Source organism: Aotus nancymaae, unplaced genomic scaffold (assembly GCF_030222135.1).
Source record: "Aotus nancymaae isolate 86718 unplaced genomic scaffold, 86718_ANA_hifiasm-v0.15.2.pri h1tg000053l, whole genome shotgun sequence".
In the NCBI taxonomy this organism is placed as follows: domain Eukaryota; kingdom Metazoa; phylum Chordata; class Mammalia; order Primates; family Aotidae; genus Aotus; species Aotus nancymaae.
In genome coordinates this window covers 5,139,939-5,157,509 of record NW_026988467.1, presented here as the reverse complement: position 1 = coordinate 5,157,509, position 17,571 = coordinate 5,139,939, and the positions used below count along the sequence as shown (strand labels likewise).

The following is a 17,571-nucleotide window of genomic DNA, read 5'->3' as shown; positions in this document are numbered from 1 at the left end:
CAGCCTTCTTTATTGCTATAAATTAATATTTTACATGTGCAGAACTCTACAGTTTACAATGTGATTTCAACCAATTTCTTATTCCTATTTTAATCTTATTTCTCACGTCAAATTCATCTCACCAGACAACTACAAAATGAGTTAGAGGAGGAATTTAAACTGTAGTTATTGGGCATAAGGAAGGCCTCTGGGGCACTGAATAAACGTAGTTGTTCAACATCCCATAAAGGCCAGGTTCAGGCACGCTCTAGAGAGGTCCTGCAGAAACGGCGAATTTCCCCTCTGGAGCCCCCGAAAGGTTAGGTCGGCAAGACCGGAGAAGCGTAGGCGAGCCCTGACATTTGAGGCGGCACTGGCGCAAGGGGGGAAATTCTGACGCCGACGTCTGTGAGGGGCCCCGTGAACGGCATCGCCTCTGCGCCCACCAGTGTGAAAAGCCCCCCAGCGTGGGCCAGCAGACACAACTCCCACGGCGCGCGCCGGAAACTGGGCAGCCAACCCGCATGACGTAGGTCCACTTCCGGCGGCCGCAGCACGTGGCACCCAGGATTGGCTGAGCCAGGTAGCAGGGGGCGGGACGGTCGCGTGTTCCCAGCGACTCGCACGGTTGCGTCGGAGCTTGCCGGGGCCAGAGCAGACGCAAATGCGCCGGGTGCTGCTGGCGAGGCCTGAGAGAAGCAGCCCCGAAAGGTCACTTCCTTCAGAGCGTCGCTTGTGGGTCTCTGCGCCCTGGAGTCGCTGTGCCGCAGCCACCTCGCCGACTTCCGAGGGGTGGGTGCGGCCTGCGGAATGCGAGGCGGGAGGTCGAGCCCTTGGCACCTGCTGCGCCCATGTTCGTCCTGGTGACCGCAGCCCACAGGCTTGGCTGTTCCCATCCCGGGACCCTTGGTGTCCTGAGGAATTGGATGCAGTCTCTGATGTTTTAACCCCCTCGTTGGTGGCTCATTGGAAAATCTTCAAAGCCCAACGTGGAAGCAAGTCTGTGGCTTGCACAGGGTTTTCTGTTTCTGTTTGTTTCTCTTGGGTTGTTTATGGAAAACACTTATTGTCATGCCTTCCATGACATCTTATTTCTTTTCTTTTCTTTCTCAGAAGTAGAGACGGGGTCATGCTATGTTGCCGAGGCTGATATCGAACTCCTGGGCTCAAGTGATCCTCCCGCCTTGGCCTCCCAAAGTTTTGGGATCACAGGCATGAGCCACCGCCCCAGCCATCATCTTATTTCTTGAAATAAGAGTAAGATTCCATTACTTAGGGTTTCAGCTACGGGTTATCAAAAAGCCTTTAAGATAACTTACTTGCAAAATGTGAATAGCAATGCCTGCCCAGAGGTTAGTGAGGACATAGTGAGATCTTGCATAAAACACCAAGCTCAGAGGAGTTGAAATGTTGAGTCCCTTAATATTTCCTGTTGTAATTCTGTAATTGTTTCCATAACGCTTTCAAATTCCAATGCTTTGGAAACATACAGTGATCAGGAGTTACGCCAGTATTTCTCTCAATTGGCAAGGCAAAATCCATATCCACCCAGCAGTAGACCCTTGAATCTAGCAAAACTTTCCTGGCCGACTCCCTGCCCCCTATCCTTTACTGTATCCTGGAGATCCCTTCCTTATCTTGAGGCCTACCTACTCTGGAGGTTGTTAGAGCAGTGGCTACGCTCCGGATGAGAACTATATTCTGGTGACCGTTCGTATGTCTGTAGTTCTGTGAATCTGAATTTGCCTGTGACTCCTAGGTAGGAGATTCAAAGTTTGAATCCTGCCACAATGTGCTTCAACAGATCCCTTCTTCCTTATCTTCCACATTTGTATGTCTTCTGCTCCCTCACTCAGTTACTGTTCTGGGAACTTTCTGGAACCTTACTTCCTTCGTGCTTTGGCATAAAAGCATTTCCTTTTGCCGGGAATACCTCTACTTCTATATCAGGCTTTTTTTTTCTTTTTTCAGATGGAGTCTTGCTCTGTTGCCCAGGCTGGAGTGCAGTGGTGTGATCTCGGCTCACTGCAAACTCCACCTACTGGGTTCAAGCAGATTCTCTGCCTCAGCCTCCCCAATAGCTGGGATTACAGTTGCCTGCCACCACACTTGGTTAATTTTTGTATTTTTAGTAGAGACGGGGTTTTGCCATCTTGGCCAGGCTGGTCTTGAACTCCTGTGATCACAGGGCATGATCCACCCTCGGCCTCCCAAAGTGCTGAGATTACAGGCGTGAGCCACCACACCTGGCCTATATTAGCCTTTCAATGGATTACCCATCCTGCAAAACCCAGTTACAGTGCCAGTCCCTCCAGGAAACTTTCTCCATTACCACAGCACTTTGCCCTCCTATTATAGAATCTGTAGGGCTGTGTGCTCTTTTATCTTAGTTATTTGTGTAACTTCTTCCTTCCATTTAAGGCTGGGAAAACTGTTGGGATGGCACCTTATCTGTATATGCCTCACAAGACAGTAAAACTAATTGCAGAAGTATTTATGGAGTGCTTGTCATGTGCTCTCAGGAGTACTCTGGGTGCCAGAGGATGCAGCAGTGAACAGTGTCCCCTCTCATGGAGCTTATGTTCCATGGGGAAAGACAGACAGTAAACAAAAGCACAAATAAATATGCGTGCTAAGTGGTGGTATATACTATGAAGGAAAACAAAGGAGGGAGAAGAGATAGAGAATATTGGCAGGGGGAGTACTTGTTTAGACACTGGTCAAAGAATGCTTTTTCTGAGGAGAAAACACAAATAAGATGAGGGAGTGGCTGGGCAAGGTAGCTCAAGCCTTTAATCTCAGCACTTTGGGAGGCCAAGGTGGGTGGATCACCTGACGTCAGGAGTTCAAGACCAGCCTGGCCAATATGGCAAAATCCCATCTCTACTAAAAATATAAAAATTAGCTGGGTGTCATGGCAGGTGTCTGTAATTCCAGCTACTCAGGAGGCTGAGGTGGGAGAATCTCTTGAACTTGGGAAGTGGAGGTTGTAGTGAGCCGAGATGGTGCCACTGCACTCCAGCCTGGAAGACTGAGCAAGACTTCATCTCAAAAATAAATAAAAATTACAAATTGTTTTTTAAAAAAAGGAAAGTCAAACTAGAGGGGAGTGGTAGGATACAAAGTAGAAGTAAACGGGTTAGAAAGGTAGAAAATATGCAAATTTGCATTACACATTCGATAAATGCTTACTGAATTAAATTAATTGATAAGGGACAGTGATTCAATGATTATAATAATGAAACTTGGAAATTGCTTGAGGTTGAGTGCAACAGGCTCTGTAGGCATATATATGTAGTATTTACAGCTTACACCCAGGTACAGTGGAACTTTAGTGTGGTGATACTTAACTGGAGAAAAAAGTCTCATGAAAACCAATGGTTTATGCAACAATCTTCCATTATAGTGGAAACCCGGAAGAAGAGGAGACGGATTTTGTCAAGAACGACTTAGGAGTGGAATTATTTGGTAGATAATGCTGGTCACCATTAAAAAGTTCAGAAGGGACAAAATCTGCCTCCTGGTGTTGCCTGGCTTTTTATTTGTTGAATAAGAACTACTGAATGTTAATTGATAGTATTTGAGATGAATTTGTGTATTCCTGAATTTTAATAGTACTTTACTTCCCAAGGGGTAAGGTGAATGGTAGGGACTGGGAGCTAGTACCCCACAGCCAGAAACTGGCCTTCAGTACCAAGTCATGTTACTTCAGGATAATGTTGCCTTTTGGGGTGATACTGCTTTGATCACAGTTGTCACTTGCAGCACAAAGAATAGTTTTCCCCTTAATGACGTGTGGCAACTATCTCTCTCCATCTGAATTTTAAAATACAGAGCACTGTTTACTTAATGGCTTTTCATGACGTACGTGCTCTTTCTTATTTTAAGCTAATCTAACTTCCTCCAAAAAGTGACTACTGTGAGGCTATCGGTTCTGCTGTTCATCACATTTCTCAAAGTTTAAATTGATCATTTTCGTGATAGTCATTCATGCAGATGAGCTCTAATGTAGTTTCTAACTCAGCTCTGAAACCAGTGGATTGAGTCTCACCCTTGGTTGCTGAGTCAACACATCTTCTTATTGATTCATAGGAATGCACCATTACAGTTAGCGCCTGTGTTAGTCATACCTCTTGGTCAGATGTTAAGGTAGCTTTGGAATGAGACAATGTCGGTTCCACCCCTGGCGTCTCCATTCCTTAAATGTGGCAGCATGGTGTGGTGGGAGCGCGTGTTCTCGCTCTCTGAGTCCAGCCTGTCTGGAGTTAAGCCCAGCTGTGTCCCATGCTAGCTAAGTGATCTTGAACAAATGAGTTAGCCCTCATGCCTCAGGTTCCCCATCTATAAAACGGGGGAGGGGGATCACAGAACCTGTGTACCTCACAGTGTTACCATGAGGATTAAATGAATTAATATAGTTAAAGCTAGAACAGTGGCCTGGAGTAAACCCTCAAATGCTGCCCTTAATCCTTGTCTCAGTAATTCAACTCCCTTAGCTTCTGTTTCTTCACATTAGAATAGTAACAGTAATTCTTACCTCACTGAGTTCCTGCGTTGCAGATGTTATGCTCAACACGTGTGTGTGTGTGTCTGTTGCCCAGGCTGGAGTGCAGTGGTGTGATTTCAGCTCACTGTACCCTCCACTTCCTGGGTTCAAGTGATTCTTCTGCCTCAGCCTCCTGAGTAGCTGGGACTACAGGCGCACACCACCATGCCAAGCTAATTTTTGTATTTTTAGTAGAGATGGGATTTCACCATGTTGGCCAGGCTGGTCTCAAACTCTTGACCTCAGGTGATCTGCTCACCTTGGCCTCCTAAAGTGCTGGGATTACAGGCCTGAGCCACCATGCCCGGCCTATGCTAAACACTTTAAGTATTTTATTTAGCCTCTTTGGAAGGAAACAAAATCTGTCTTCTCAGGCCTAATAAAACATTTAAAGTGTTTAGCATAACCTGCAATGCAGGAAGCCACCCATAAGTATTAGCTATTATTAAGTATTAGAAAACATGTATCTATTGGCAATCACAATCTGTTTAAATTCAGTGATGAAGGGCCCAGAGGAATGGACCACAGAAAGTGATACACCATACACATGTGCCATCTTGATGAGGATGGTGAGGGACAGAAATGACAGAGTTTTTGCCTTAAGATATGTGACAGCATCTAAAGAAATAATCAAAGTGAAGCTGGCTCTTGGAGTAAGAGCAAGTTCCCAGAGCTGAGACTGTTGAAGTGCATGAGCGATGGTGAAGAGACTTCATACGGGGGTTGTGACCCTGTGGTCCAGAGATAAACAGGGGTGCACAGACAAAAATCGTGGAGTCTGTGAACTTAGATGTTGTCTTCATATCATATTATAGTTCTTGCAGATATCCCAAAATACCATTTAGAATCATGATTAATTTGTAATTATGACAGATATATGATAAGTCCATATATTAGTACATCATAAATTTGCTTTTTTTTTTTTTAAGATGGAGTCTCACTCTGTCTCCCAGACTGGAGTGCAGTGGCATGATCTCGGCTCACTGCAACCTCCACTTCCTGGGTTCAAGCAATTCTCCATCTCAGCCTCCCTAGTAGCTGGGATTACAGGCCCCCGCCATCACACCCAGCTAATTTTTTTTTTTGTTTTTAGTAGACATGGTGTTTCACCATCTTGGCCAGGCTGGTCTTGAACTCCTGACCTTGTGATCCACCTGCCTCGGCCTCCCAAAGTGCTGGAATTACAGGCATGAGCCACCATGCCTGACCACAAATTGGCTTTAAAAATATTTCAGCAGGTACATTTCAATTCAGTTGGTTTCCTTTGTAATCCTTTGTATTATATTTTATGAATCATGAACCCTATCCTGAGAGGGCTCCACAAGCATAGGGCCCACAGGCGAAAAGGGCCCTGGGCACAGGCAGGTTAAGAGTGTTTGGTAAGAGCACGGTCTCTGGAGCCAGACAGCCAAGTTTCTAACCCTTTCTCAGCTCCTTACCGGCAAGGTGACACCGGGCAAGCTACCTGACTTCTCTGTGCCCTTGTTTACTAACCTGTAACATAAGGACAAAGGCTGTCGTAAGGTATAATTGTGGGAACTTATGTAAACACATAAAACAGTGTTGCACATAGTTATCCCTCGGCCAGTGTTAGTAGCCATGATCAGAAAAGCATTTTATGTGAGACCTGAGAAAGGAAAACAACAGCTCAGATTGGGGTCTACGTGCCAGAAGGATTTCCCCAGGGAGAGAGTGAAAATAAAATGTCAGGTCACGAGAGACAGGCAGACCGCAGGACTGGAGTTAACAAATTCATGCATTCATTTATTATTTGTTGCTTTGATAAAGGTTATTGACTACCAACTGTGTGTCTCTCAGCACTGTCTCTGACACTTTTGGGCCTGGAGCAGGTGTAGAAATGAGCCCCACACCATGTCTGAATATTTAATTGTGGCAAATCAAGCACAAGGAGAATATTCTACTTCACAGAGAAGTCTTCAAAGTAACTAAATAACAAATTATTTTTATGCGACAAAGTTGGCAAAGATGACTGAGTTTAATTAATATTATAGACGTGTAGATGTTCTCTGATGACCTGAAAATGTTTAAATGAGTGGTAAATACAGGCATACAGGACCAGGCATGGTGGCTTACTCCTGTAATCCCAGCACTTTGGGAGGCTGAATCAGGCAGATCACCTGAAGTCAGGAGTTTGAGACCAGCCTGGCCAGCATGGTGAAACCCCGTCTCTACTAAAAATACAAAAATTAGCCGGGTGCGGGGGCGTGCGCCTGTAGTCCAGCTGAGTGGGGAGAATCACTTGAACCTGGGAGGCAGAGATTGCAGTGAGCCGAGATCACACCACCGCACTCCAACCTGGGTGACAGAGCAAGATTCCATCGCAAAAAAAAAAAAAAAACGACACACACAGTTTATAAATTATTGTATTTTTGCCCATCAAATTTATTTTTCTTGCTTTCATTTGTTGCAATAGATAATTTCACATGATTTGTATTTGGACAGTAATGACTTAAAGGATTAAAAAATAAAATATAATTATACTCAACATATACAGCAGTTATACTCAATACATACAGCATTTGTGTGTATTTAATGTAAAATGTGAATTAGAGTATGTAAAATTTATTTATTTATTTATTTATTTATTTATTTATTTTTTGAGATGGAGTTTCACTCTTGTTACTCAGGCTGGAGTGCAATGGCCCGATCTCGGCTCACCGCAACCTCCGCCTCCTGGGTTCAAGCAATTCTTCTGCCTCAGCCTCCTGAGTAGCTGGGATTACAGGCACGCGCCACCATGCCCAGCTAATTTTTGTATTTTTAGTAGAGACGGGGTTTCACCTTGTTGACCAGGATGGTCTTGATCTCTTCACCTCGTGATCCACCCGCCTCGGCCTCCCAAAGTGCTGGGATTACAGGCATGAGTCACCACGACTGGCCCTAAATTTTTCATGTTTGTTTTTTCATTATTAAAGTTTCAGAATTATTAGAATTAAAAAACAAATTATAACGGATAAATATCAAGTATTTAAAACTTATTTTTATTAAAGATCTGAGATTTTTAATCTTTTGAAATTTAATTAAATTGTTTTAAATATTTTTATGAAAATTGAAATTGTCGTTTGGCTCAGTCCTAGGAGATTCTAGTAAATAATTAATACTGCAGTTCTTATTCTACATTTTACATATGTGCATAGTCAAGAATAATATGAATAGTTTAATATTACAAAGGAATCCTCAGACTTTGTGCATAACTGCTATGAATTCCATGCTAATGTACAAGAACTTCCAAAACTGCCAAGTGGACCATTAATAGGATCAAACAAGTGGATAACCAGCCTGAACAACATGAAAAACCCCCTTCCACAACAAAATACAAAAATTAGCTGGGCAAGGTGGTATGCACCTATAGTCCCAGCTACTTGGGAGTTTGAGGCAGAAGAATCCCTTGAACCCGGGAGGCGGAGGCTGCAGTGAGTCAAGATTGCCCCACTGCACTGCAGGCTGGGTGACAGAGTGAGACCCTTTCTCAAAAAAACAAAAAAAAGGGGATCCTTGGGACTGCTGGGAAATACCACTGTCTGTGATATTTTTGCATCTAAATAGTAGATTATACAAGAATGTTTTGGCCGGGAGCGGTGGCTCATGCCTGTAATTCTAGCACATTAGGAGGCCAAGGCGGGTGGCTCATGATGTCAGGAGATCGAGACCCTCCTGGCTAACACTGTGAAACCCCGTGTCTACTAAAAATACAAAAAATTAGCCAGGCAAGGTGGCGGGCACCTGTAGTCCCAGCTACTCGGGAGACTGAGGCAGGAGAATTGCTTAAACCCAGGAGGCGGAGGTTGCGGTGAGCTGAGACTGCATCACTGCTCTCCAGCCTGGGTGACAGAGCGAGACTCCATAACAACAACAACAAAAAGAATCCGTTACACCCTTGGTATCTGAGACAGATTTGACAAACCCACTTGCCTTTTGTCTGCCTGGTACCCCTATGACTTACACCCTTCCTGCCCTCCCTGGAGGCAGCAGCACAGCCCACAACCCTCACAGCATGGAGACACCCTCACAGTTTCAAGGACAGGGATCCAGGAATGTGGGGGAGTTTTCACCTGTGCTTGTCAGTGTGAGTCCACAGAGCAGATGGAGCCGAGTTACGCGTCCCTGTGCCAGCACCACACGCCAGACACCCAGTCAGACACACCTGTGTGTTCGTTGTGTGTGTGTGTTTGTGTCCCTGCTCTGGACAGAACATATTTAACAGTGTATTTAGATTGATGAGTAATTTCTAAATACTTGGACACATGGTAAGCAGGCCTCCGTTTGTATTCTTGTCCTGGGGACTGCACAGTGTTGGGGGTGGTCTGAAGTTGGAGACAAATATTGCTGAGCCTTAGCATATGAGTGGGTACCACCTGGAGAAAGGGCAGAACAAGAAGGAAAGGCGAGCGAAGTCGACTGCTGACATCCGCCTCTCCTTACGATACGTACGTACTTCTCCTTACTCTGCCTTCTTCCTCTTCGATTTCCTGCTCATTCAAGTATAAAAACAATTTACTCCTTCCCAGGCCTCAGAACTCCACTGGCATCACAAGCACCGTGTATGCCTAATAGTGACTACGAGTTTGGGTATTTGGGGTAGGGGTGGCGACACTGAATCTTGAAGGAATACATCTTTTGGGACTGTAACAAGTGTAAATAGTGACTATCCCACAGATGAGATTGCCTCTAAGATGCGCCCTGGAAGGACAGAAAAATATTTTATAGGAAGCTTATTTTGAGGGCTTTCTCTTTCTAAATGTCTTCTTTATCTTGTTTAGAGTTCTTGGGCCTTCATGCTATTTAGCTTCAAAGTATTTAGCTGCCTGAGATATTCAAGATTAGACCTATAATCAATCAAAATGAAACAAAATCTATTTCTTGGTTTAGAATGAGATGCTTAGAATGTGATGAAACAGATATTATTAATACTGCTAAAGTGTTCATGCTTTGTTGGGGTCATCTCTGATTTAGTTTGGGAAGGATTTATGGAATAGATAAACTTTTTGTTGCATTTGAAAGATTACAGGGCTACAGTGGATAAAGCAATATGATACATATTTTAAAGCAAATGAAAATCATACCAAAAGAATATTACACCTTTGGCTAGCTTAGTTAGTATGTATATCTGATTAACTATATAATTTGTCTTAGCTTACTATGATGATTTTATCACACAAAAATGCATGCAGTAACATGAATTCTTTTTTTTTTTTTTTTGATACAGTCTAGTTTTGTTGCCCAGGCTGAAGTGCAATGGGTGCAAACATGGCTGCCTGCAGCCTTGACCTCCCAGGCTCAAGCAGTCCTCCCATCCCAGCCCCCAAGTAGTTGGAACCATGGGCGGGTGCCACCACACCCAGCTAATTTTTTAACTTTTTGTAGAGATAGGGTCTGGCCATCTTTCCCAGGCTGGTCTTGAACTCTTGAGCTCAAGCGATCCTCCTGCCTCAGCCTCCCAAAATGCTGAGATTACAGGTGTGAGCCACTGTGTCTGGCCGTGAATTTTTTAAACGCCTGAATAAAGTTGAGTATGGCCTTCAGTAGCATAATTCTGAAGTGGCTGATTTTGTTTAACTGTGGGTAGGCAAAACTAATGTTGAGACTCTTTTAGCTCAATAAAGACTTTTATGTTACTGACATAAAAACCTGAGACAGTGAGCTCATTACTGTGGTGGGAAAATAAATATGTCACTTTCAGAGGAAGTAATGTCTCTGCCTACAGAATGTCCAAAATGTAGATGAGTGAGTAGCATTCAGTTAAATGAAAAGATGGTCCAGTTAAATGTCACACTGCAATGTTAAACAGAGTAACACAAGTAAATGAGGAGGTTACTTGGTTAGATGGTGACTTTCAAAGTGTTGGGAGGGGATCAGCAGTCTGATTTTTATGGTGTGACACTCTCACATTCAGCCAGTTTCTTCCAAAGTGGGGCGAGGAGGGGTCCCACAGATGTCACAGGTGAGATGACTCTCAGATGACTGCCAGTATTTGGGAACACATTCTCTAGGCAGCTCGTGCATTTTTCTCCTTTTCTGTCATGACTTGCCCTGTGGTCACTCTTCTGATGATCAGTGTGGAAGGTAGGGAAGGAACAGTTCAAACCAGCGAGTCTGATCATAGTAATTCCCGCTTTCTGGAGAACTGTGTGGCAAGCATTGAACTACTTTGCATGCTCATTGTCTCATTTAATCCTAACTCATGAGGATGATGTATGGTCTTACTGTACCTTTAAGATGTGCTTAGTAAAACGGAGTTAGGGAGGTTAAGAAATTTGCTTAAGGTTACACAACTGAGGCAGAATGGGGAAAATGAGGCAGGAGAATAGCAAAGGGAATTAAAAGTTGGATAAAGGAGGGCTGGGCACAGTGGCTTACGCCTGTAATCCCAGCACTTTGGGAGGCTGAGGCAGGCGGATCACGAAGTCAGGAGATAGAGACCATCCTGCCTAACATGGTGAAACCCCGTCTCTACTAAAAATAAAAATTTAAAAATTTAAAAGAAGTTGGATAAAGGGCAGAACAAGTAAAAGCAGAGAGCAGAAGTAAGGTGAAAGGGCAGGTGAGCAAGAAGCAAGCTAAGAGAAGGAAGCTAAACAGCCAATACCAAAAGGAAGCCAAGCGAGCAAAGACTCCATGGCCAGCAGGATCTGGGCCAGATCAGTAAGGAGCAGCTCTTCTGGGCTAGGCACACGCATTAGAGAGAACAAGTATCTTTAACATGACCCCGTGTGATGATCCGCTCATTCAGGCTCATGCATATGGACTCACATCATGCATGTACTTAAAACTATGGGATGGAGATGACGCACAAGTGCACGGGATCAGAATAAATAAGCAACACACCTACCGGTCTAAAAGGCAGACCCTGGGCAGGGAGGGGGAAGTTGCAGTGAGCCGGGATCGTGCCACTGCACTCCAGCCTTGGTGACAGAGTGAAACTCTGTCTCAAAAACCAGCAAACAAACAAAAAGGCAGACACTGGCTAGAGGTTAGGCAACCTTGGGAAGAGAAGGAAAAAAAAGCTTGTAAAGTACCCAAAGTACAGCAAACTAATGCTGCTCTCATCTCGAAGAGACCAGCTGGCTCTTCCCTCTCCGAGAGTGCGGTGCTGTGCTTAATCAACTCTTTTTTTTCTTTTTCTTTTTTGAAATGGAGTCTTGCTCTGTCACCCAGGCTGGAGTGCCATCTCTATTGACTGCAACCTCCCCCTCCCAGGTTCAAGTGATTCTCCTGCCTCAGCCTCCAGAGTAGCTGGGATTACGGGCACCCACCACCACGCCCAGCGAATTTTTGTATTTTCAGTAGAGATGGGGTTTCACCATGTTGTCCAGGCTGGTCTCGAACTCCTGACCTCAAGTGATCCACCTTCCTTGGCCTCCTAAAGTGCTGGGATTACAGGTGTGAGCCACCATCCCCCTCCTATGCTTAACAAACATTTGCTGCTTTGCTTTGCCTTCTGTGTGTGTCACATCCAATTCTTTGTTCGGGACGCCAAGAGCCTGGAACTGCATGGCACTACCCGGCAACACCACCACAAATGGCAGAGCCTAGATTTGATCCAGTTCAGTCTGAGAGCAAAGAATGAGCTCAACCACTGTGCTGTTCTTTGCCTCTCCTGTTTCATGGTGTGTGTGTGTATGTGTGTGTGTGTGTGTGTGTGTGATAAAATTGGGTAAGCATAGCAAATCAAAACCACAGAGAGTTACCACTTTATACCTACGAGGATGGCTATAATGTTCTTTAATGGAAAAATTACAAGTATTAGCAAGGATGAGGGGACATGGAAACCCTCACTGGTGATGGTAGGAATATAAAATGGTGCAGCTGCTGTGGAGAACAGTCTGGCAACTTCTCAAAAAGTGAAACAGAGAATTACTATATGATGCGACAATTCTACTCCCAGGTATACACCCAAGAGAACTGAAAACCTATGTCTACACAAAAACCTACACAGGAAGGTTCACAGCAGCACAGTTCATAGTAGCCCCAAAGCAGAAACAACCCAGATGGCTGTCAGCAGATGAAAGGAAACGAGATCTGTCTACGCAGTGGAGTGTAATTCAGCCGTGGAAAGGAATGGAGACCGGAACACCCTGCAGGGTGCGTTCGCCCCGAACTTCAGGCTAACTGAAAGAAGCCAGGCATAAAAGACCCCCTGCTGTATAATTCCGTTTTTATGAAATGTCCAGAATAGGCAAATTCACAGGGACAGAAAGTAGATTAGTGGGTGCCAGGGGCTGAGGGAAGGAAAATGAAAATACCACCAATGGACATGGGACTTCTTTTTGGACTGATGAAAAATGTTCTGGAATTAGATAGTGGTCATGGTTGCAAGTGTGGTAAATGTACTAAAATCCACTGAATTGTACGCTTCAACATGGTGAGTTTTGACTGGGTGCAGTGGCTCACATCTGTATTCCCAGCACTATGGGAGGCTGAGGCAGGTGACTCACCTGAGGTCAGGAGTTCTAGACCAGCCGGATCAACATGGCGAAACCCCATCTCTACTAAATACTCCCTCTGGTTTTCCTGAGGTTCTCCAGCTGCTCAATGACGGACAGGTTCATCTACAGCCTAGAGCATCCTCCTCTCCTCCCTCTCCTCCTCTTCCTCCCCCCCTCCTCTTCCTCCCCTCCTTCCTCCTCCTCCCCCCTCCTCCTCCTCCCCCTCCTCCTCCTCCTCCTCCTCCTCCTCTCCCTCCTCCTTCTCCTTTATTTACAGCCTAGAGCATCCTCCTCTCCTCCCTCTCCTCCTCTTCCTCCCCCCCTCCTCTTCCTCCCCCCTTCTTCCTCCTCCCCCCTCCTCCTCCTCCTCCTCCTCCTCCTCTCCCTCCTCCTTCTCCTTTATTTACAGCCTAGAGCATCCTCCTCTCCTCCCCCTCCTCCTCCTCCTCCTCCCTCCTCCCCCTCCCTCTCCTCCTTCTCCTCCCCCTCCATCTCCTCCTCCTCTATCTACAGCCTAGAGCATCCTCCTCCTCCTCCTCTTCCTCCTCCTCCCCCTTCTCCTCCTTCCAGTAACCACAGCAGTCATACCAAGTTCTAGGGTTCTTTCGAGGATAGTGTGTATTAGCCACAATGGATCTCTGATGCCTGACACATCGGCTGTGCTTAGGAAATGACAACTCTTGCATTACAGTGACTATGGAGTTAGGGGACAGTGTATGGTGAAATGCTGATCACTGTTGAGAAGTTGGTTTCATCCCTCTAGTCTCAAATCCAGTATTTTAAGGACATGCTAAATGCTTTGTCCTGGAGAGCTATCTTAAGGGACAAAATCCTTTTCCCAACGTCATCTGAGACACATCCTGACAGTAGAGAGCTACTTCCAAGAAGTAATTGGAAGTGCCATTATCAGGCAGGGACAGGGACTCTAGGGGATTTTGGGGTCAGCAGATATGAAATGAACGATTTCACACAGCTGTGGCAGGAATTTCCCACGAGACCCCGCCCCCGGCTGAGTCACAGTACTCCTGTGTGTGACCTGAAGCCCTCCCGAGCTGCAGAACCCTGAAGACCAAGGAGTGGAAAGTTCGCCAGCAGCCCCGAGATCTCAAGGTCTGTTCATTTGGGGGAGCGAGTTGGGGCACTGAGAGGGGGTGAGGATAGAACCTTTGCTCCCTTTGCCCATTTCTAGACTTTTTCTCCTTCTAATTTAGAATGACATCTCTTCAATAGTTCATTAAATAAACATCAATAACTTGGCCTGAAGAGACTTTTTCACTCCTCAGTTTGGCTACCATACAAGCTTCACATCTCAAAACGGGCTAGGACATGGCTCTGTTTGAGAAAACGTGTTAGTGTGTTGAACAGGGAGGACTTTCCACGTGTTTAGGTGTTCAGCTCAAGGGGGAAGAGTGACTGTGGGATAGCTTCTTTTTTTCTCTCTCTCTCTTTCATAAATAACCTACTTTTTAATTTGTTATTTTTGTGGATACATAATGATTTTACATAAATGTATTTATGGGGCACACATGGTATTTTGATACATGCCTAGAATGTGTAATGATCAAATCACAGTGGTTAAAATACCCATCAACTCAAAAATGTATCATTTCTTTGTGTTGGGAATATTTTAAATCTTCTAGCTACTTTGAAATATGCAGTAAATTATTGTTAACTATAGTCACCATACTGTGCTATGGGATAGCTTCTTCTTAACCGAATCGTCTGATGCCCCTGACAGATTCTCTTTGTAAGGAGTTTATTTCAGGGGCAGCAAGTAATTGACATTATTGAGAGCTGGATGGTACTTCGCAGTGCCTGTGAAAGTCCCCAAAAGTTCTGGCTATTGTTATTTCCGCATTTTAGCAGAACATGATGGAAAATGCACCCTCAGACATCGGCAGACCTGCACAAAGCCGTGTGCTTAGTCACGCGTCCTTGTCGCAGTATTTTCTATGAATTTACTACTTTTCCATAGTCTTGCATCATTGATTGTTCCTGAAAAAGCCTGAGTTATCCTCTCGTAGAATTGTATAGGTAATGATTGCAATATAGGTACTTTTGAAAGGAGAAACCACCTTTCCTTGGAAATGTTTACTTTTGCAGAGTGACATTTGCGAGACCAGTTAATTTGATTAAAATTCTCTTGGGATAGACTTTGCTTGTATCATACCTGTGCCGGATTTCATCATGGGCAACAGCTGTTACAACATAGTGGCCACTCTGCTGCTGGTCCTGAACTTTGAGAGGACAAGATCGTTGCAGGATCTGTGTAGTAACTGCCCAGCTGGTGAGTGCCCAGTTATCAGGTGCCTTTGATCTGTTCTGTTGGAAGCACGGTCCAGTTAGGCTAGTAGTCACGGCTAATGAGCTCCGTTTTAAGGAAATGAAAATGAAAAGTCCATTCATTTACACATATTTATCGGATGCTACCACCAGGCTGTGTGAACACAGCCAAGTCATTCAACCTCTTGTGCCTTGACTTTCTCGTCTGAGGATAATAAGAGAACCTGTTTTATGGGATGGCTGGGAGGATCCACTGAAAGGCTTAGAACAGTGCCTGGCACACGGCAAGACTTCAATACATGTTAGTTTTGTGTGTAGGGCTTTGTGCTCAGACTGGGGGCATAGCACCGAGTATGCAGGTGGCACAGGGCTTATCACCTGCATAAACCTGGGAATGTCAGGTGCATTTAAATTTTAGTGTAGGACATTGATGTCCCTCTGGATCGTCATGTTGGTCTTCTAGATCAATCAAGATAATCATGTTGTTTTATTCAATAGATAAAGTATTTTATTTCTGCTGATTTATTTCTTACAATATCTGTATTTTATTATTTGTTTTCTTTTTTTGAGACAGTGTCTCACCCTGTCACTCAGGCTGGAGTGTAGTGGCATGATCTCAGCTCACTGCAACCTTAGCCTCCCAGGTTCAAGCAATTCTCCTGCCTCAGCCTCCCAAGTAGCTGGGACTACAGGCGCACACCACTGCACCTGGCTAATTTTTATATTTTTAGTAGAGATGGGGTTTCACTATGTTGGCAGGCTGGTCTTGAACTCCTGACCTCAGGTGATCTGCCTGCCTCAGCCTCTCAAAGTGCTGGGATTACAGGCATGAGCCACCGTGCCTGGCCTCTTTTTTTTTCTTTTGAGACAGAGTCTCGCTCTGTCATGCAGGTTGGAGTGCAATGGTGCAATTTTGGCTCACTGCAACCTCCGCCTCCCAGGTTCAAGAGATTCTTCCGCCTCAGCCTCCTGAGTAGCTGGGATTATAGGCATGTGCCACCATACCTGGCTAATTTTTGTAGAGTGGGGTTTCACCATGTTGGCCAGCCTGGTCTTGAATTCCTGACCTCAGGTGATCCACCCGACTCGGCCTCCAAAGTCCTGGGATTACAGGTGTGAGCCACCGTGTCTGGCCTGAATTTTGTTATTTCTAATTCTGTGATTACACAAAGAACAATCTTGCAAATGTATCATTTTAGGAAGTCAATCAAACTAATGTCTATCACTGTGGCATCTAGAAAACTAATCATTCTTTTCTAAACTTATTTTCTTATAAACTTCAGAATGCCTTGGGTGACGATTGCCCATTGTCAAACGTGTGCTGCTATTGTCTGCCTTTTTCAGGTACATTCTGTGGGAATAACAAGAATCAGACTTGCATTCCCTGTCCTCCAAATAGTTTCTCCAGTGTAGGTGGACAAAGGGTCTGTGTCCTATGCAGGCCGTGTAAAGGTACGAGTTCAAAGATGTTTCTTCTTCTAGAAGATAGTCGGGAGGATAAGCTTTTCTTTCCTATTCACTAACTGCTCTCTATTGAAAATCTCAAGTGTCAAAGACTCTGATTCTTCTGTCAACCAGTAGGTCCAGTAAAATAATTTATGTTGATAGCAATTATTTGTGGACTGAGCTTTCTAAATATTAGAGGGAACATTCATTTGCTGAGAGAGAAGTTTTGACTTTCCAAAATGTAAAAATGTCTTTATAGAGATTTAAAAGTAAACTTTAACATCATTGGGAACGTTATAAGTAGAATGAGAGTGATTGTGACTGCACAACATAAATTTGATTCCTGGATTTGGAGGTCAAGTGCAATAAAACGTTGGGGGCTGTGGGGACTTCACAGGTGTTTTCAGGACCAGGAAGGTGTGTTCCTCCACCAGCAACGCAGAGTGTGACTGCATTTCAGGGTTTCGCTGCCTGGGGGCCGGATGCCGAATGTGTGAACCAGATTGTAAACAAGGTCAAGAATCGACAAAAGAAGGTAGGTTTACACTTCTTTGATCCAGTGCAGTTTTGTGATGTAGGCAAACTTAGCTTAGGCCTTGATCCTTTGAATATAAACAAACAGATCTATAGAAACTTAAACTAACAAGTGATGAGTATATGATATTAATATCCTCTTTTAATTAATGAAATATTTCGGTTATTTTGTCATAAATGGAAATAATTTGAAATCAGAGCATTCGTCAATTGCCAGAACCATTCATCTTCGCACGCATCAGACACAAGCAATACTCTAAGAACCGTTAGAATAGAAACTAGCCATCTTAGGGTGTTGTTTCAAGAATTATTGAACAATTTGTGTAGATTGCATTA

At 44.5% G+C, this 17,571-nt stretch overlaps 1 protein-coding gene across 2 annotated transcripts in view; it reads left to right on the top strand.

The window, feature by feature from the left end:
- The first annotated feature begins 953 nt into the window (after window positions 1-953).
- The window catches only part of TNFRSF9 (TNF receptor superfamily member 9), a 32,474-nt gene continuing 15,856 nt past the window's right edge, over window positions 954-17,571 (top strand). Inside the window, exons 1-5 of one of the 2 annotated variants that reach the window (XM_012473720.3) lie at window positions 954-1,236; window positions 13,946-14,082; window positions 15,125-15,259; window positions 16,600-16,707; window positions 17,099-17,236. In XM_012473720.3, coding sequence (XP_012329143.2) covers window positions 15,160-15,259; window positions 16,600-16,707; window positions 17,099-17,236 — 346 coding nt within the window. In that variant the 5' untranslated portion in view covers window positions 954-1,236; window positions 13,946-14,082; window positions 15,125-15,159. Of the gene's footprint in view, window positions 1,237-13,945; window positions 14,083-15,075; window positions 15,260-16,599; window positions 16,708-17,098; window positions 17,237-17,571 lie in introns of both variants that reach the window. The other variant, XM_064363202.1, reaches the window with a different exon arrangement.